Genomic DNA, 21,512 nt, shown 5'->3' with positions numbered 1-21,512 from the left:
TTAGTGAATCAAATCATTAAAAAAAAAACTGACGCTGTTTCTCAGGGAACGTAACCTCTACGTCATCGCGTTGGACTCTTTCCGGTTCGAATAGCAGCCATCTTGTTTCCCCTTGCAGGCTAAATAAAATAAATAATACGCTGAGCTGGACTTCACTTCGAACCCGTTAAAGAAAGTGAGTAAGAAATTAAAATTCATTTATATGTGGAGTGTTTACATGAAAGTTGTCCGTGTTGGCTGGAGGTAGCGGTAATTACTTCGCTTCTTTTCATTTGCTGTTCTTGACCAATAGACGATTGTTTTGGAAGATGAACATAGGCGCCATTTCCCTCCCCGCTCTCTGAGGCGCTTATTGGTGGCCCGCTGAAAGGATCACGGACGCTCAGGAAACTGATGTTTTGTGTCCACCATTTTGGCTCATATCCGAGCGATTGTCAGACACACTGGCTATTTGCTCCTGACCCCGAATGGCGCCAGTTGCAGAACGAACTTAGCCCTAAAAACCTTGATTGGTGGAATCTAGTCCGAGGTTTGATTGGTCTGAAGGACAGATCCAAACGTTGTCTTTATTGGTTAGACTGTTTCTTCCTAGCATTGCAAACCTTTGCAAACTTTCATATGTTGGAAGGCTCGCTGTCAGCTGGTAATTAAAATTACACACGCTGAGCTGTACAGCGCTCATCAGTCTGTATCCCCAGCAAGCTAACATTAACTCCACTAACGTTAGCATAAAGTCACCGTCGGCAGTGACCATCCTATTAGCTAGTATGCTGCATGTGTCTCCCTACGCCTACTCCGTTAAGCATTTCACAGTGGATACACAGCACTACAGTGCATCTCAGTATTTTGTAGTTTATTTAGCATCCTTTGTGTGACGAATATATACCGGCTTCCGTATGCTAGCGTTGAATATAGCATTGAATTCAGTGGCTCCTGTTAGCCTCTGTGTTAAACCCAAACACCTTATAATGTAGCGACTTTTTGAAGTCAAACTCCGTGCTAAATGCTGGGGTGTTAAACAGCAAAGCTGCTCTAGTCTTCGTGTGAATTCCCTGTGATGACTATATCATGCCTTTGTTTCCACTATTTAGTACTTTGGGGAAAAAATCTTCACACAGTGTTCAATTAATGAATACAAATGTATTTTCAACCATACTAACCAAACAAAGTCACACAACATGAAGCTTCACCAAGTTAATATTTAGTTTAGTTATGCTTTAAACCTAACAGACATTCACCCCATTCTCATTACGACCTGTGTGCAAAAAACAATAGTCTCTTTGTGTTCCCACGAAAATAAGAACTTAATAAAGAATATGAGAGTTTAATCAGCTCTTATCAGCGGGGCAAAAACGGTGTGCAGCTTAGTAAACTTTATCTCTCTAGAGAAGGTATGCATTACGTCATCATTTGTGTGTAGGTTTAATTGAGCAGTTGAGATCATATTTAAAAAGCCTGGGATATTAGAACACCTTAGACAGCATAAGTAAGCTGTGTGCAAGTCACCCAGCTTACCATGTCGTTTTGCAGGTGCTCATGTGTTTTTTCCATGTTTGCAGGTGAATGCTTGGCCTGGCTACCCTCAGGGTAGCTGCTGTGTTTATGAAACCCAACGTCTACTTGGTGCATGTTTATCTCTAAACAGCGTCAGAGAAAGCAAACATGTTCCTGCTATGGGCAGTACAGGTCATGGGAAGGTCTCATTTCTGCGGTGACCTTGCCAGGTGTCATTACTGAGGCATTTTGGGTAGGCTGAATGCAGCTACAGAGAGCTGTTCGAGCATGGCAGCAGCAGTGGAGAGATTAGTCTTTGTGCAGCTCTGCTCTAATCATTAACTGGATGTCTGTAGTACCTGCTCTAGTCCCCATGCTCCTCACAAAAATAGTAAAGGGAACATTTAGCTTTGTTTCTCTTGAGTCTATCTTGTGCTCTCGCCCTCCCTCCACTTGTTCTACCCCTCCCATCCTGTAGCAACTCTCCTCTCTGTCCTTCTCCATCCTTCCGGTCCCCACTCCACCCCCACCACGGTTTTTCATTGATAGGGCAGTTTATTATCTCTCCAGACTTTTGTAGCTGGATGTGTTCCTCTCTACAGTCTGTATGTTTTTTTTGTTTTTTTTAAATTAAAGCTTAACCTTTGGGCTGCACCGCCACTTGGTCGCATCTCAGCAGTTTATTTTAAGCTTTTAACAGGTTTGCCCATTAGAAGTAGAAGCATTCACATCGTAGGTGGTGCATTAAACATCATGAGTTGTGCACATGAGTACTAAAATCACTCTCTTGAGTTGCAAACTAAAGGTTTTTGTGTCGAAAGTATGCACATTTAAGCAATGGAGACTTAACAAGAAGGACATTGTGTGACATTGCTGACATGGTTTTTTTGATGACGTTACCATTGTGGAAGTTGCTGTGAGCACAGTTTTTGGGGTCAAGACAACATTGTCTTTGTTTATGGGTTTTCACCCATATCTCTTAATTCTTGTTTATCCACAAATAGGATGAGAGTCAAATGAACTCTTTCTCTTTTTTTTTTCTTCTTTTTTTTCTCTCTGCCTTCTTCCACAACTGCTATCTAGTCAGCTGATTGTTCCATTTTGTACAAAGGCTCTCCATTGATTTGTTTTGCACAGAATAGTTTATTGTGTGTATTTCATTGACACTGTGTAAGATGTCATGGGATTTATAGTGGTTGCATTAAGTTGCCTCAAAAAATGAGTTGAATGGAGTTCATGTAGCTAATTCATATTCTGAATAAATAATGCATGACCATGCATGTAGACATATTTGTTCCTCTGTTAGAATAATATTAAGAGTGACGTGATCTCATTGTTAGAGGTAGGCTGGCTGGAGGTTAGATGTTTTCATTGTGTACCTGTGACTGTGAGCAAGGATAACTGAGAATGCAAGGACAAAATGTGCATGTGTGTGGGTGTGCATGTAAGACCGTGCACAGGTATGAGACAGGGAGTCTGCTTAGTATGCTTTTGTACTTTAAATCATGTGGATGCAACATGCGGCATCAATTCTGGCACTTGGTTCAGCCAATAAGGGACCCGCCTAGCTGCCTGCATCACATTGCCATCAGCCTGTACAAGCAGAGCGCAGGCGGGGCTTAGGGAGACATTTAGTTTGACATTGTAAATAAGCAGAGAGCAGTTGTCAGAGAGCAGCCCGTGGAAGCTTTTTCATCCGTCCAGCAGCAGGAGAAGTAGAGACCGCTTGAGGACAGACAATGGCAAGGCAAGCCACAACCAGCACACCCTCACGCACTCCCTGCAGAGCTTTCCACAACTTTATCTGCTCTTTTCCATCTATACTCATGTCTACTCTCTCTTCCTCTTTTCTTTTCCCTGACCCCTATCCTGCAGCTCAAGGTAACTTAGAGCAGGAAGTTGGCTGTCGGTAAAAGGGGGTTGGGCAGAGGAAAGAGGAGGAGCAGGGGATTTGTCAGAGCTGATTGGTGTGTGTGGCTACCAATAGTGTGTGAGGACACAGTCGTCTCATTGGTTTCGAGTATCGGAGTGAGGTGGGAGCTGGCTGTGAGGCGGGGTTTGAGTATCATGTAGCATGCTAGATTGATTACTCTTGAATGTTAAAGGGGAAGGAGGCTAGAGATTTTTGTCTGTGAGTCGGGAGTGCCGCTGTACTGTTTGCCTGCTGTTGCTCTGTTGCCTGCCGCTGTGCTGGTCCTTCTATTCCTTCTCACCTTCTTCTCTGCACCAGGCCAGGGGTCACCTCAAAGACAAACACATGGGAGAGGAGGAGGAGGGTTAGGGAGCAGAAAAGGAGGAGAAAGAGAGAGAAGGTCAGCGAGTTGAGGGGAATTGGGCTGAAGAGAAACAGCAGAGACGGGGTTGTATGTCTAGGTTGGAAGAGGACATTGGGAGGCTGTTGAAGGAGACGGGGCAATGTGTAAAGGCAGAGTGGGAGAGAGAGAGAAAAGAGGGAGGGGTGGAAGAAGGGGGGGCTCGCTCTTCGCTCTGTGTCCGGGCTTAAAGCCTTTTTAAAGCCAGCCAGAGTGCCTTTTTGTCTGTTGATACGATCAGGGGGACTGAAGGAAGTGAAGGAGCACGAGAGTTTTTCTGTCAACCTCTGTGCTGCCTCTGCTGCTGCTTTCAAGGAGACTTGGACAGGGCTATCTGTTTCTCTCTACTCTGCTGTGCTCCAGGTCGTTCACCATGAAGGGCACAGGGGTAAGTCTGACAGCTGAACACATACACAGCGAGAAGACCTTAAGTTGTCTTTGGTTTTTGGTTTTTTTTCAAAAAAAAAAAAGTCCACTTTTTGATGTTTCTCCATCACTCTGCAACGATGAGATGTCTGTCCTTTACAGCCATCCTCACCCCTCCCCCCCCATTTCCTCCCCCTCCCCTCACCTGTCCTGTAGTTCTCACCTTGGGAGATTGGTGTTGTGCAATTTGTGTATTTACGTGCATGGCTGTCATCTACGTCCTTCATTTGTCATTTCAGTGCTATATGGTTTTACAGAACGGTGTTCATAAAATAATATAGCTGTTTAGCATTATGTTTTCATCGTCGAATTTCACTTTGCATTATTGCTCTGTCTTTGGATGTCACTTGTTTTGACTTTGGACCAGTGTGCACACAAACACGCTTCACGTACTCAGTGCCCCGTTATCGACTGCATAGAAGTGCACGGCAGCCAGATACTGACTTTGTGCTTAGATGCACTCTGCTGTTACGGTGGTGTCCTTGGGCCCTGTGGCCACAGAGTCTTGGGGTCGCTGGCCAAGACCCCACTTTTTCTCCTAATGTCCCAATTAACATTTTCATGGCAGATGGTGGCGCAGAGTTCAGCAGCAAAGAAGACATCCATGTTAAAAGAAGATTTGCTGTATATGTGGAGAGGATATCTCTGAGAGTTGTTGTCACTGTTGGCGTCAGTAGTCCCCAGGGGTGGAGGTGCAGCTGGTTGCAGTGACCTCAGGACCCCCCAGGCCCCTCACCATGACAGTGCCAGACACCCAGATGGGACAGACTGTCAGCTTGTCAGCTTCAGGGGCAGAGGAGGCTAATAGTTTGATCTGATCTCTTCTGATGGAATCTGTGTAGGGTGCCTCTTCTCTCACTTTGCCTCTGACTCCGTGCCTCTCTCCTCCTTTTCTCCCTAATTGAAAGTTTCCATTGGTGCCTTTGACAAAACAAAGTCCCGTTGGGGAAAGAGCGAGCAAGCGAGGGAGATTGAGAGAGGGAGACTAAAAATAACTCTTAAGTTGAAGCCCTCGCTGCCAAATCCCAGGGTTGGCTGCGGTCTGCATGAGATTTGAATATCATTTGTACCCTACGCCAAACCATAGGCACACCAGGGGAGGAAAAAGTAAACAAAACACGCAAACCTCTTGCACATAGCTAGGCCTTTCCGCTCATCACTAAGGTGACCACAGCAACTGTAGGTTTACTCTTTTGTTCCCGCCCCCACTGTGCTCTTACATGTGTACACTTTCACTAAAGACAGTGTGTGTCGGCACCCAGGGGGAGTCGGCCGTATCCCAGCTTGTAATATGCAGGTGCCTTTAGCCCTGCCTACTTTGACGCCAGAGACTGGGCCTAGCATTGGATGAAGGTCATAGGAATGTGAGATTGACTCCTGCAGTCTCTCCAACCGCACCGAGAGGGAAACATGCAGAGGGAAGGAGAGGCCCAAGAAGAAGTGAAATTAAAAGCGGGATGCAGAGCACAGCTAGTATGTACATTATGTGGTGTTTTCATTAGGCTTCTTAGAAAGTACACCGCCTGAACCGCTGGGGTCACTTAAGTGCTGCAGTGAAAGTTGGAAAACCTGCTCTTTTCTATCCTCCCCCTCTCCCTCCCCTTCTCTCTTTCATCTCTCTCTCTCCCTCCCCCCTCTCTGGTTTCTCTCCTCTGTTGAATGACCTTGGGAGATCAGTGACTAGCACTTCCTGGAGTTGGCTTGAAGCAGAACCAAGGGCAAAGTTTACAGGGCCGTTGGGTCGGCTAGATCGGTCCGGCCATGCCAAAAGGATGTTACGCTGTAGGTCAAAGTGAGCATGTGTGTCATTAAAATCCTGTCTGTTCATATTTAATTGTACCACCATCTGTGAAACCACTGCGTGCATTTGAGTAGTTAATCTGTAATTCCTGGCTGCAAACTTCTTGTTTTTTGTTTTTTCCTGAGTAGATCATTTACCCTGTATGCTGTATCCTTGCCAGTTTATTTCTGACTGGTATTTGTGATCGGGTTCAGCACGGTTAGTGCTTTAATATTTGAGAATCTGTGGATACGCTCATTGGATTTATGACCACGATTTAACATCAGTGTTTGTTAGTGTGACGTTTGTTACTTAGGCTGTATTTGTTCCAACAGACTGAGTGCACTAAATCAGGATAAAGCTGTCTTATTAAACAGTCATCATTAAACATTGGTTAGGTTCTCAAATGTCCAAATGACATAGCTTGGTTTATGTGAGCACTATACTGAGTTTTCTGCTTAGTGATCTAGTTGAAATCTAGCAGATTTCAACCTTAGGTGACCTTCCTCCAGAAATGCCCACTCTGCATCACTGACAGTTTTGTGACAAAGCAGCATGTGGAAATTTAACTTCTTGCCTAAGACCTCTCAGTGGACCAGTGACTATCCAATAGCTGGTATTATATCTTAGGAAAAAAAATCTCACCTTTCTTCTTGGTGGTAACTAGTCTATGTGGGTATGTATTTACTCTTTGTCCAGGCTGACATGTGAAAGTGTGAAGGGTACAATGCAGAAGGTTACTCTGAGGTTATAATACGCACAGAAACTGAAAGTAATCTATTTCTTCTGTCAACTCAGTTGTCTTTATATGTGCAAAGATATGATAACCTTGGGAATTGAAAGGAGAGTTGTAAAGCAAGAAGTCACTCTTTAAAACTACAACTGCTGTAGTAGCTGTCATGCAGTTGTACACTAATCTGAAAAAATGGTGAGGCAGCGATAACTCTTTATATTCATATTTAATATTATTTTAAAAATGGTCAACCGGCTTTGAAGATTCAGTATAAATATATAAAGGTTCAGTATATGATTCACTTTATCTTAGCTTTACATTTGCTTACACGTGACGTGACAGAGAGATCTGAGATGAGCTGCCTGCTTCTTCATCATCCATGGCGGTGATAGCGATACTGAAACACCTCAGTGAAAAGTTCACTCGGTAGCCTCGAGTGGGGCTTCAGGTCCTCCCACACTGCCTCGACTTGTTCACTTTCAAATATGCTCCTCAGAATTGGGCTCAGTTTACACAGATTGTCAGGTCATTAAGAGGGCAATTAAAAGCAGAACATTTCACTTTAACTAGAAGCCAGTTAATTAATTCCAACTCTGTTATCTCGCACATTGTCACTGTGCAGAAAGAAGCATGTTACTTCTTCTTTTCTCGTTCACTTATCTTTAAAAAAAGAAAAAAACAAAAACGGATCAGCCAAGCGATACGATCTCCTTGTTTCCAGTTTGCTGCATTTCTGCCTGCCATCAAGCCGGGGTCCTATCGGGTTTATTTGGACAGGAATTGAAAGCTCATGTAAAGCGGTGTGATGTCAGAGTTCGAGCGAGACGCCAGTGCTGCTGTGAATGGCCACTTAATGTGACGTGCCAGAAAGAGTGGGGAGGGAGGTGAGGATGAGATAGAGATGCAGGGCCCGGCTGGCAGAACAGCATTAGCGCTGATTCAGCTGCTGGAAGCCGAGCAGTGTTGACTTTCTCAAAGAGATCAGGTGAAAGTAAGACAAGACAGAAAATGCAAGAAAAGCATACTCGTGAGTGATAAAGGGAGAAGGGAAGCGCTAGGAGAAGAGACTGTAGAGCTGCTGAAGGAGGAAGAGCAAGTTGCTGTGTTGGAACGAAGTCGACGAGGTCGAGACGTTTGTCCTCAAAGATGCACACATAGAAAAGAGCTGAAGGAAACCCAACACCAGCGATTCTGTCTCGATGACCTGATGAAGGACAACAGAGCTGCAGGGAAGAGGAGAAGAGAGAAGCACAGCAGAGAACAACACCATGTACCCTAATATAGCAACAGCAGCAGATTAGAACAACACAGCAGGAATGAGCTTGTCAATTTCATTGCGTGATTCAACAGAATAATTTGGAATTTTTAGCAATAGCGAGTCTGCTTCAAAGCAAACACAAGCACAACATTTACAGAGACTTTATCTTGAGTGACTGATAACGCTCCCCATAAGTAGTAAGAAGTGAACTGGACTAGCAAGAAAATTCTTTAGTAATAGTACAAGTTTCCATTTAAGTAGCGCTTTAAAGCTTGCTGAACTGAAATATGGAGGTAAATGGTGCTTATCCCTTCAGATAAAATAAGCCGTCTTGACTTTGCATCAATCTCCAGACCTTTTTCGTGTCTTACAGTGTTGACATTTATTAGCTTTTGAGGAGATTCAACATTTTTTTTTCGTGCAGAGGATAGCCCCATTCACTGTGTTTATTTGACAAGGGTAGGCCCAGACCATAGAAGGTGTTGCACAAAGTCAGCGGAATCGGCTCCCACGCAAACTTTCCGTTGATGCAAAGCATTGGGCAATTTGGTTATGCAGTTATATACTCGGTAGAATATGCTACCAAGCTGGAGGAGCAATGCTCAAGGGCATGTTGACACTTAGCCTTCTCTTCTCTTTCGCTTATATTGTTCTGTTGCTTCTTTCCTCTCTCACGCTTTAGCATGCCTCTCCTCACATATGCTTTCTCATTTCTTCTCACATAGCGACTTCCCCTGCACCTCCCCTCCCTCTTTTTGCCGCTGTGGTTAATGTAGTTGCGTATATTTACATTGAAGGTCACAGGGTCAGAAAGAGGTAGTTGGGGGTTTGTGTGTGGTTTGATATTAGCACACTCCTCTAACAGCTTTAGTTTATGAGAAGTGAGGTGTATAAGGGCGCAGGAGGAGGAACTTGGGAGGTTTATGTGTTTTATAGTTGCCGTTTTATAACTGATAGGGCTTCTGTAATCCTAAGCCTAATTATTTGTTTCTCATCGTCTTATTTTGCCCCAGTTTGAACCACATAGTCTCACATATAATGCACATTCATTGATACCAAATTGTTTTGTTTACAAGATGATGTGTTATGTGGATGATGCTTATTTTGTTCATCCGGTCTTTGGGTTCATTTTGTTGCAAGGTACTTGGAGGCAGCAAAAGAACTGGCAGAGGTCAGTCCACCTGTCTTATGTGGGAAGAATGGAGGAATAAAAAAAACTACAATTCCCATCAGTCATTCCTGCCCTGTGGGATGCTGGGATTGTTCTGGAGACTGCAGGTTTTCAATCAACCTTGAAATGCAACTGGACACTGGAGCGTCAGACAGGGAAGGAGAGACACTGTCAAGGTCAATCACTAGCCTGGCATGCCATAGCTACAAGCGGCCTGATTGATTTATATAAAGCCCCCTCTCCCCCCTCTCTCACCCGGCATTCTGTCTTATTGATTTAGGCTACTGTCTGTCGAAAACTGAACAACAGAACAGGATGCAGCAGTGCTTCTTCTATATTATTCTACTGATGCAACTTGCAGGAGAGTCAATCTTTCCTGTCAAAAATCAATCAGGTAACGAGCCTGCATGCAGAATCAGTCGTTCATTGGTTTAAAATATTTATAACTGCACTTAAGCGCTGCAGTTAAAAGAGCTGATGTGGCCCCAAAGTCAAACAGTCCCTTACAACAAAGCTGTGACTGAACCTAGAGGGAGAGACACTGGATGGCGTGTTTGAAAGGCTGTTTCTTGTAATGTATTGGTCTGTCAGCTGAACCAGACATGGAACTATTCATGCTTGTTGGCCCAGGGTGAGAAAAGAAAAAGAAGCCCCCCCCCCCTTCATTCTTCTAACATTTTCTTTATAGTGACATATCTCCTTTTCTACCACTCTGTGTCTCCCTTTTTCTGTCTTGTTTGACCCACATTGCTGGTTTGCATAGCAGTGTCGCTGTGGCCCTGTCTGTCTCTTACTTCCCCCAAAGTATCTGTCTAAAGCCTTTGGCACTTTGTCTTAGCGCTGGATTAATGCTGAACTGGACAAGGCACTAGCCCTCCCACAGCAACACACACAAACACATCCGGTCTCTCTTGAGTAGCTTTACACACTCATCTCTTGTTCTGTACCTTCACGTTTCTCCGTCTTCTCCCTCCTGCTCAATCTTTTCATCGAGGTACGGAGAAAAGGGGGAGAGTGAGGTGGAACAATCAGGGCACTTGAAGCTCTACATGCTCAGACAGGCCGGCTAATATTCCTCCAGCAGATTCCTGGCATGCCATAGTAACCTGCTGGATCCTCTTTCAACCGTTGGATCCTCTGTAGGAGCTCTGGCTGTGTTAGCAGTAATTTATTTCAGTTTATTTGGATGGTTTGTATCTCTGCGTGTCTTCACAATTTGTCAGTTTGCAATTAGGTTGTTTCTTTATGGCACACTCTTGCATCTGTTGCTTCAACACTGTTCACTTGCGGGCTCACCAAAAGCAGTTGACTTGCACATGATGTGCGTGTTTGTAGAGGAGCTGCAGCTATGTGCCAAAGGTGAGGGACCCATTCATAATCGTGGAGTGCGCAGCCAGTCTATTGGTGGGTTCTTAGGCTTGTCAACATCCCACAGGGACAATAATAGAAGCCTGCCGGGGTTCTATTTTCAATTTCACTGTATTATAATTACAGACTTTGATAGGATATGTGGTTCTGACACACAGGAAGAGCTCTGTGCAGTAAGGCCTTGTTTTGCAATGGTATTACATTCTTGATCTGTCTCCGAATCTCCATATCGCTTGTTTTTTGCTTTGAAATGATCGATCATTTTCTTGTATCCATCATCTTCTTTCTCTTCTTCTCTTTGAGCAGATTAGAAGATGTCTGGAGATGGTTTTGGAGCCACGGGCAGCGATGCCCAGCAAACACTGCAGTCCTTCTGGCCTCGTGTCATGGAGGAGATCAGGAACTTGACTGTGGTACGTAACACTCATGCAAACAGACAAATAATGCAGAAAAAAAGGAAAAAGTTGCAGTTTCAGCTCTATTCTGTACTTAACTGTATCAATCTGTTGTCCTCAGAAGGATTTCCGTGTGCAGGAGTTGCCTTTAGCCCGAATCAAGAAAATCATGAAGTTGGATGAGGATGTGAAGGTAAGAGGAGAACCTGAATAATGAAACTGAGAGAGAGGGTGTGTATTAAAAAGAACTAGATATCTTTATTACTATGCCTTTCACGAAGGGTGTGCCATACTTGTTTTAAAGAACATGCTATCAAAAGTGGGAAACATGTAGCTTAATCCTAGGCCCCCCAAATAAAAAAAAAAAAAAAAAAAAAAAAGTATCTTGTGAGGTGATACTCCACTTCCCTGCAGGTATATTTTCTCGTGGTGTTTTTTGACAGACGTGCAATAAAGAGCTCTGTCCAGCGCGTTGGGTCAAAACGTTCCATAGCTGGTGATTTGGGTTGTGTCTGGTAACTGTGAAGTTACATAATATATAATTCACATACCAGACCACACGGTGACCTGTCATGATCCATCTATATGGAAGAAACTACTCCAGTCCCCTGGGACAGGACAAATTATGGCAAAATGTAGTTCTGTTGTTTTCGTTTAATTGGTTGCCCCTTTGATATTTCTAGTTTAACTTTATTTTCTGACAAAAACGTATTGCTGTGTTGGAAATTGTTGATTCATTTGAAGCTTGGTTCTTATCAAGTTGTTGGTCTGTGGTTTTTTGTGCTCAGACCACTCAATAAATGGACTCAAAGATGCAATTATTATTTCATAATTAAAGATAATTTTTCAATTAAAAAGTTGTATCAACTCTTTGCATTCAGCAGCCACTGGTGATAGTAGCTCTTTTTTTTTTTTTTTTTTTTTTTTTTTTTTTAATCAAATGGGTTTACGTTAAAACATTATCGATGCGTGAAGGAATAATTGGGCATCATTTTGTGACATTGCAAGACCTGCAGTGTAGCAAGTAGCTAATTAATGTGATTTTATGTAGAAAGCTGCTAATGCAGACATTTGTAGCAGTGAACTGCTTTTTGGTTTTAAGATTTCTCTTTTTCCACTTGTGGAATTTTTAAAATATAACCCACTTTGCTGGGAATTGCACTTCATGTTAATGGCTAAAATGAACCAGAAGAATATCACAAGTTATTACAGATAAAAGCATTGATTTGGGCCATATTGTAATACCACTGCTACATTTGAAGATCTGCTCAGGTTAACGTGGCTTTTTTTCTTTTTTTTTTGATGTGACAGAAGGAACCACTCCACCAGGCAGTTACGAGTCATGGAGGAGTGGTTTCCCCCCCCCCATTACACCTGATTGTCAGTCAGAATTGTTCATAGCCTCTAAAAAGAAAGCCTCTGCTCTGTGTTTGTTTGTGTGGCTTGAGTATGTCGTGTCAAGAATGCTATCCCCTTAGTTAAGCAGCAGCTTACAGCGGTAAAGAGATCAGGAGATCACTAACATATCCGAAGGAAAGACTCTTCTGTCAGTCCTGACACAGCACCTTGCACAGATGCAGTGCAAGCATGTGTGAGTGTTATAGCGTCAGTACAACTGTTCATTTAAGCATTGCTTTTATGAACATATAAGAAATACATTTTTATGGGAATTGATTTTAGAGTTCAGTGCTTATGAGCAGAAAGAAATAGATTAAAAGTACCCACTCAACTCTGCGTAAGCATCTATGCTAGTAACTACGCAGTCTTTATTTAACAAGTGAATGTATGTTGGTTATTTTTGCAGCAGCTGTGACTTTGATGTGGCCGGCTGTGACTGAGGTCCTGAGCGATTCGTGTAATTGCTGATGTTTGATTGATGGACTGTGGGTGTGTTTAACCAGGTGTAACACTATCTCTACTGTACAGATGATCAGCGCAGAAGCTCCGGTCCTGTTTGCCAAAGCAGCTCAGATCTTCATCACAGAGCTCACCCTCAGGGCGTGGATCCACACCGAGGACAACAAGCGACGCACACTACAGGTTATAGACATTTCTTTTTCTTTATATTTAAACTCCTCCATATGACATGCTTTTTTGTAATCCTTAGCAAATCCTACTTTAAGTGGATTGGACCTCCCAATACACACACAGCCCCAGTTGTAATACCCACACTCTGACATCAATTGGCTATCTTTTTGGTTTCGTGCTTCTTATTCACTAAGTGCCAGTGTCAGTGTGCATGTACAAGCAGAGACCCCATACCAGCATCCCCTTGAGGACGGTCTCTCTGTTAAGTTCCTTCTCCCTCCATTCACTTTAAAAGCAAATCCAGGCGGGTGCCGGTGACCCACTTTTCCCCTGGTGCCTTTTAGCATCCTCTGCTGTACCAGAGCTGAATAAAGGTGAGGCCTGGAAAGATACGGATGAAAAAGGAATCGGAGAACATGAAAGCACTGACGGAAGCGGTTGAGAAGAATCAGTCTGGAATATGTCTCACCTGCATGTCAAGTAGAGAAAAACTGTGGAGCAGAACATGAAAGCCCTTAAGTCCACTTTATCCATTCACATACCTCTGAGAGACTGGATATGTTTGTGTATGCCAACGCAGGTAGAAAGAGGAGAAAATCTATCTTATCACAGTTTGTCTTGTGCTGAAGGCCTGCTTTGGAAGTACACTTGTTTTGCTGTTAATATAGCTCTGTCCCAAATGGTAGTTCTATGTTTTTTATTGGTCAAGAAACTGTTTTTTAGAGCTCTGCAGTGCACACTTTAAAATAGAAACTTCATCTACTGTGACTGTGCACACGTTAATTGCCTTGTACACTACAGATGACGCATTAGTTGCATGTGATGCTTCACTTCATGAATACAGGATTTTTTTTTTTTCATTTCCCTAAGTGAGGGAAAGTGGTGCCCTCCATTTCCACACGCATACACATGTAGAGCCTGATCCTTTTGTGAAGAGGGCACGCCAATTGGGGTCACCATAGCAACGCTCATCAATAGAACAAGTGTGGATGTGACCTGATGTTACCAGATATTAATCAAGGTACTAAATATAGCCTCTAGTGAAGGGGAGGGTCACAATGGAGGGGGGTGGGGGGTCCTGACAGCCAGTATCCTGTGGAAAATTCCACAGAGACAGCACACTGGTGTGGATATAGGAAGGGGTATAGAAGCAGAGAATGTGCTCATGAGGGCAGGAAAATGTCATTCGTCCTCATTTACACTTATCTCACACACACATGTGCGTTTCTCACTGTGGTCCTCTTGTGGTGGGTTTATTATTCCGTTTGCCTTTAGTAATGTTTTGTTTGGAGACAGTGTTATTTGAATCGCACAATAAATTATCAATCTGATCTGCTGGAAGTCAAAACTTGTGTAGAACAAAGACGTTTATGGGTAGATCAGCATGTTTTGGCTTGGGTGCCCTAGAGGTCGATTTGCATGTGGATAAATGTGTTACGGTGTTTTTGGTTCCCTGCTTAATACCTTTTTATATGATAACACTCATGAAGATGTGTTGGTCTAGAAACACAGTCCTTTTGTATACTGCATGTGTTGCTAGAGTTTTGAGCTGACTAACTGATTAAGCTCTAAACGTATCCTTTAAATTCAAATATTAAAGCAAACACCCATCTAAGTACTACTAGGAACTGTATACAAATCTCCCTTGTCTGGTTGTTTTGGGAGTGATGACCTCAGACCTAGAGGCATGTTTATAAATAGGTGGCTGCGCATATAGAATTGGCATACTAAAGCGCTGACCTCTTTGCTTGACTTTCTCTTTATATTTTATATTCACAGAGGAATGACATTGCCATGGCAATAACAAAGTTCGACCAGTTTGACTTCCTGATTGACATCGTGCCCCGGGACGACCTGAAGCCCCCCAAACGACAGGTAGGAAAGCGGCCTCATTATAGTATTTATTACCTACACTGTGACAGGGAAACAGCTGGTATCTCATTAAAGTTACCACAGGATAAAGAGCTGATGATTTGGGTATTCATCTCAGGTACTTTCCATTGTTGGCAACCTGGAGGTGCTGTAAACATCCTTGACTGGAAGCTGAGGTTTTGACAGCGAGGGCTTTCAGTCGGATGTTTGCAGCGTCTTATTGCCTCAGACCGCCAACAGTAACCTCAGTGATTAAACTAGTTTGTGGAAGCTGATACCATACAGTGTCTGCTATAACAAAGTGTTAAAACCATGGCTCCGGTCAGGACATGACTCAATGAAGATGCTGAAAGAAAACTGCTTAAAATGTTATGGCAGGCGATTAATGGCCAATATCAGTTACATTAAATTGATGTATAAGGAACTTTCAAAGGTGGAGGAGTGAGATATTTAAATTTGCTGTCACGTAGACTGTCTCCAGACATGTAAACATCCTACACTCTCAGCTGTGTTGTCATGGAGCTGGGAGAGGGGTGTTTACGCTTCTGGTGATGGAGAAACCTCATCCAGACGAAGCCTGCTCATTAGTGAATTACAAAACAAAATGATATGGGTCGGTGTTTATGGACAGTTTATTGGGTTTTAAGTTTAACACCTGTATACCAGCTCAGCATTTAAGGTGCTGAACTGCCCTGATTTATCTGACAACCCTGATGTTACATTTCTGTTGCTGGACCAGGGAAAGCATGCCAGCGGTTATCACATTATTAAGTTTCATTCGATTTGTAAGTTACCCCTTTAGCATTACAGGTTGTAATACTGAAATTTTAAGGCTGATTAGCACCAACACATCACCTCAGCATGCCTCCGGACTTGCATTGCATGTTATCAACCAGTATGGATGGACCTTGTACCCAGATTACGTTACTCTTCCCCAGTCACATCCCATCAGTTATTTATCAGACTCGGTCTACCGTTACACCGGTAAAAATAATTCATGGAGATGCAACGGACTGATAGGCGTCCAATGTGTGTATATTTCTCAGGAGGAGATGCGTCAGTCTGTTGCTCCAGCAGAGCCAGTGCAGTACTACTTCACCTTGGCCCAGCAGCCCGGAGCCGTGCAGGTGCAGGGCGCACAGCAGGGCCAGCAACCTGCTGCACAGACAGCGGCGACCATCCAGCCCGGACAGATCATCATCGCACAGCCGCAACAGGGACAGGTACGGTTAGCAATGTGCTTTGTAGTGCACGTCGCAAGGAAACACTCAAAGTGAAACCACCTGCAAAAACTAATTCTGCAAAATCCCCGTTAGACTCATGTATGGTACTTTAGAGGGGGAAAAAAATTGGTTTCATTGTGTGCTGGAGTAACACCTGAAAGATGACCTCTTTCTAGAAGTCCTCTTCCTAGAAGTCCTAGGAGTCTCATATTTCTTGGATTGACTCACTGGATTTATTGATATTATTCGTAGCTAACATGTAGGAGCTGACCACTCTCCTGCCAGCAGGATTAATACGGCATCGAAACACACCCAGCAAATCCAGCTTTACACATACATGGACACCTTGCACACAGGGAACAGAACGTTCCCTGATCTCTTATTTACTGTGAATCAATAACCTCTTAATGGAACAACATCCCCATTTATATACAAACAAATACACACTCAGAGTCCTAGGATGAGGTTTTTCTCCTGAGGATTCTGCATTTTCACCACCCATCGAGATAACAAGCACACATATGTAGGGGCACCATTCAGTTCATCTCTCTAATTATTTCATTCCTGCTACTTTTTCTGCTGAGCACTCCTCCTCTCCGGTTTGCACTCTGCATGTCATGTAGCCTTGCTGCTGGGCTGGTGTGATGCTTCATGCTGCTTCAGCACACTGCCTGTAGCTGAGCTGTCATACTTGTTTAGACCTGGTGTGATTCACACTCCTGCTCCTGCTGCAGTCCCAAGCCACACTTTGACATTAACCTTATGTAAATGCAATCTTTGACTGTTTACAAGGTGGCACTTCAAAAAGGTGAGATTTTAACTCAGTTTTAAATTAAAATCTGTGAAATTTTGAAGCTTTGCAACATTTCTCTGATTGTTTTTATCCACTTAGTAATGTCAGGACTAAAGGTTACGTAGTTGTCTATTCAAATGACATAATTCCCATGTGAAAGACGGAGCTGATTGGATTACTTCTAACCTCATCAGACAGATGTCATGTTTGGTACAACAGATTTGGAGTGCGCATTAAGGTGTTAGCAGTAGTCCTGCAGGATGAAGAAGTATAAGTCAGTGCAGAGATTAAAATGAGGCGAGTTCCCATTTCACATCCTTTATTTGTGCGTCTGTGTGTGGCGCTTTCAGCGTCACTGTCAGTGCTGTACCGATTCTGTCACTTTTCTCTCAGGCCAACAACCCTCAACAACTTAAAATCTGCAGTTGGCCTTTGTTGAGCTTCTGTAAATGCAACTGTGATGTATTTTATACATTTTTAACTACCTGTTCAGTTACCACCATGTTTTCTTTTTGTGTTTTTTTTTTTTAACAATTTAATTTTTATCATTTCACATCATCCTTTTTATCAACCTCCTCCCGTTTTACTTGCATATTTCATAAACATGCTCGTAAATGTCATCAACTGCCTATATGCCACTGTTTGCTGCTCCTACATTTCAATCTTTCTCTGCATACGTGCCAGTTCCGCTTACGTTTTTGTGTTGAGTTTGTGCACTCGCTGCTTTCTCACTATGTGTCTTTCTCTCATTTTCCCATTTCTTTTCTGTCGGCCATCAGATGTTGCAAGGTGCCACCATGCAGCAGTTACAGCAGGTGCAGGTGCAATCACAGGGCACGCCCATCACGGTAAACACACATGCTTTCATATGTTTGCTAACCACACACAGAGAAAGAGGCCACTGCTTTGTGCCACAGCCTCTTAGGTGATGGCCGCCTACAAACTCTGTCCTGCTCAGGTGACTGAGGTCTTTAGGGGTGATTGTCACATGATCCTAACAAACATCACCTGCAGACAAAACAGAGAGAGAGGACGAACCTGCGTTTTCACGTTATGTCCCTGAATCTTATTGTGCCTGCTTAATAAGCTACTCGCAGACTTAAAATTTAAGGATACCTAGGCTTCCAACTCTTGGTTTAAGATTTATTGTACTCCAGAAAAGATAATGATTTACTGCTTCCTTGCTTAACTACATGCTTCTGCTACGTAAACAACCGGTGTCGTCTGTTTGTTTATCTGTGTTTTCTTCTCTTTTCTGCTCTTGTCTGCTTTAGAGTGCGCCTGTCGCCATGCAGGTGGGTGAAGGCCAGCAGGTGCAGATTGTCCAGGCTGCCACAGCCCAGGGTCAGGCTCAGACAGCTCAAGCCCAAGGCCAGACCATGCAGGTCATGCAGCAGATCATCACCAACACTGGAGAGATCCAGCAAATCCCAGTAAGAAATGACAGGATGGAAAAGGAAATTATCAGTTTTGGTTTTTTTTTAAAGAGAGATGATGGACAGTGTAATGTGTTTGCTGCATGATGTTGTTTGATATTGTGGTGCAAGACAAACATGTGAATTTAACATCCATCAGTATTTGATGTGAGCTGTTAAGTTCGAAAAGGTTAAAAATTCACTAGAGGAACGTTAAGGTTTCTCATTCCTGTAGTCCAGAGCAGGAAAATGGCTGTGACCTCTCTGCTCAAATGACCTTTTCTCTAAACCAAACTTTGTCTCCCCCTTGTGTCGGTTGGCTGTAGGTACAACTAAATACGGGACAGCTGCAATACATCCGCCTAGCCCAGCCCGTCTCTGGAGCACAAGTGGTCCAGGGGCAGATTCAGACTCTTGCAAACACCCAGCAGGTAACCCTACAACAGCAAGAAATCCAGCTGATGTCCAAGCACTTAGCTGTAATAAACTATGACTGGATGTGTTTACACTTGTCAGTTATGGTATGAAGCTGCTTGTGAATCCCAGTGAGTGAATAACTTGCTCTCTCTTTAGATCACACAGACAGAAGTACAACAAGGACAGCAGCAATTCGGCCAGTTTACTGATGGCCAGGTAACACATGCAACAAATAAATACAATTTTGAAATTTTAGTGTTTTATTTGTTTTCAGGTGACAAATGGCACATTGTTCTTATTTACGCTTTTCTATCTTTCTTGGATTGTCTCATTTTAACTACTTAAACAACTGGCTGATAACCAGTGGACATTTGCACTTCTAAATCCTGTTAATTCAAACAGTAGAGGGAATTGTTATCAGAAGATCATAAATTAAATGTCTTATTGAGCATTTTTAATGTCATCTTGTAACAATGAAAGGTGTGTAATCCACTAAGATCTAATAAAAAAAGCTCACAGAAAACTGAACACACACAACCTTAAACCTCGCCATCTTTCCTCCTTTTTCTCAGCAATTGTATCAGATACAGCAGGTGACAATGCCAGCAGGACAGGAGCTGACCCAGCCAATGTTCATCCAGTCTACCAACCAGACAACTGACACACAGGTCACGCAGGTCAGCACTGAATGAGCCCTGCCAGGAGACTTTCTCCTCTCACACATACAGCACGCACACCAGCCCACGCGATGCAGACGGATGCCATCAACTTTGACAAAAAGGACTCTCAATAATTCATTTTAAGCACGGCTCATTGCAACGAGGGACCTGAAATCTTGTAACACTCATGTTTTGTAATAAATTTGCTACACTGGATCAAAAACCAAAGGGACGCTGATTGACTCTTTCACAATCATACGTTATGATCATCCAATCTTGTGCTTGTGTCACCCTTATTGAATGGATGACTTTACGTTGTGCAGCCACTTCCACAGTCCCTGACAACAGTCTTTGCACAGACTAAATTTATTTTTCTTCCCGTCATTTCCAACCTTTTACAGATTTTTAGACTATAAAGTGTTGATTCACACCTTGCTCTTCATTTGGAAATGAATTTGGAAAATGTCCGTCTTTGTCTACAGAAGCTGCTCTAGGTTTAGGGTAGCCATGGGAAGTTTTTATTTTTATTTTTTATTATTATTATTATTTTTTATTATCATTATTAAAAAAAACCCACCTTACTCATTGTTTGTCATGTAGTTGGATAAAACTAAACCATATACCTCAGATATCACTTTATACACCAAGTCAATCTAAGGGATAGTGAAGAGGTTGAGGTTTAAGGATATTTTCATGTAGTTTGTTGTGTTTTCCATAATGATGATGACGCATGACTTTACGTTGTAAGGGCTTCAAACTGTACAGGCTATTTGTGAATGTGATGTTTGCGATGGAAGCACACGCACATTCATCCTTACTCTTCTGATTATTTCCCCCCCCATCCCTTTGTCCTTAGAGTGGGGAAACTTTTTTCTGCCTCTATGCAGTTTCACACAGCCCTCTCGGCTTGGGTGGTTTTCGAGTCTCGAGTCTTGTGCCCCGGTTTGAGTCTCATGTACAAACACATGACTCCGTCTGGAGGGGGAAAAGCACCCTTTTTATAGAACTCTCCTTGTTTTCAATGAGTGTTTTTCTTTTGGCTTAAAATGATGTTTGGCCCTATATATTGCCCATTATTTTTTTTATTTTTTTTGTACAGTAATGAGTATTATCAATGTTATTATTATTGTTGTTTTTGCATGTAGTTCAAACTGCCAGCATGACATGCAATAGATAGGTACAATTTTATTTTTGATGTTCCTGTTTTTTTTTGTAAACAAACTTTGTGACGACAAAAAAAATTAAAAGCCATACCTTCTCAACTTGGTCTGTTTGGTTATCTTTGAGTTTGTGTTATTAAGAGCTAATCTACGTCTCCATTGTTTATTGTTTTAGGGCAGTTAAGCACCTTGCTAGTATACAGGGAGACAGGAGAGAAAGTCACCAGGACCACGAGATAGGACTGAACCAACCTAGGCATCACCATATGCTATATTTACAGGTAGACGCGTCCCACCACAACAGGTCTTTGCCATATACAGGGAGTGCAGAATTATTAGGCAAGTTGTATTTTTGAGGAATAATTGTATTATTGAACAACAACCATGTTCTCAATGAACCCCAAAAAACTCATTAATATCAAAGCTGAATGTTTTTGGAAGTAGTTTTTAGTTTGTTTTTAGTTTTAGCTGTTTTAGGGGGATATCTGTGTGTGCAGGTGACTATTACTGTGCATAATTATTAGGCAACTTAACAAAAAACAAATATATACCCATTTCAATTATTTATTTTTACCAGTGAAACCAATATAACATCTCCACATTCACAAATATACATTTCTGACATTCAAAAACAAAACCAAAACAAATCAGCGACCAATATAGCCACCTTTCTTTGCAAGGACACTCAAAAGCCTGCCATCCATGGATTCTGTCAGTGTTTTGATCTGTTCACCATCAACATTGCGTGCAGCAGCAACCACAGCCTCCCAGACACTGTTCAGAGAGGTGTACTGTTTTCCCTCCTTGTAAATCTCACATTTGATGATGGACCACAGGTTCTCAATGGGGTTCAGATCAGGTGAACAAGGTGGCCATGTCATTAGTTTTTCTTCTTTTATACCCTTTCTTGCCAGCCACGCTGTGGAGTACTTGGACGCGTGTGATGGAGCATTGTCCTGCATGAAAATCATGTTTTTCTTGAAGGATGCAGACTTCTTCCTGTACCAC

General features: G+C 42.8%; 1 protein-coding gene across 9 annotated transcripts; it reads left to right on the top strand.

Moving 5' to 3' along the window:
* The first annotated feature begins 27 nt into the window (after positions 1 to 27).
* On the top strand, positions 28 to 20,606 carry nfyc (nuclear transcription factor Y, gamma). 9 transcript variants are annotated; one of them, XM_023153909.3, is made up of 11 exons: positions 29 to 175; positions 10,849 to 10,955; positions 11,062 to 11,130; positions 12,864 to 12,977; positions 14,745 to 14,840; positions 15,884 to 16,060; positions 17,633 to 17,701; positions 18,128 to 18,286; positions 18,595 to 18,699; positions 18,842 to 18,901; positions 19,258 to 20,606. In XM_023153909.3, the coding sequence occupies exons 2-11, from the start codon at positions 10,857 to 10,859 to the stop codon at positions 19,375 to 19,377; spliced, it is 1,068 nt and encodes a 355-aa protein (XP_023009677.1). In that variant the 5' UTR covers positions 29 to 175; positions 10,849 to 10,856; the 3' UTR covers positions 19,378 to 20,606. The 9 variants fall into 9 exon arrangements, with proteins under 9 accessions (XP_023009678.1, XP_023009677.1, XP_004548116.1 ...); XM_004548059.4 differs by having other exon boundaries at positions 11,059 to 11,130; XM_076878886.1 differs by lacking the exon at positions 29 to 175 and adding an exon at positions 3,136 to 3,241.
* The last annotated feature ends 906 nt before the right edge of the window (positions 20,607 to 21,512 follow it).

Source organism: Maylandia zebra, linkage group LG22, assembly GCF_041146795.1.
Source record: "Maylandia zebra isolate NMK-2024a linkage group LG22, Mzebra_GT3a, whole genome shotgun sequence".
Taxonomy (NCBI): domain Eukaryota; kingdom Metazoa; phylum Chordata; class Actinopteri; order Cichliformes; family Cichlidae; genus Maylandia; species Maylandia zebra.
This window is presented reverse-complemented; position numbering and strand designations above follow the sequence as displayed.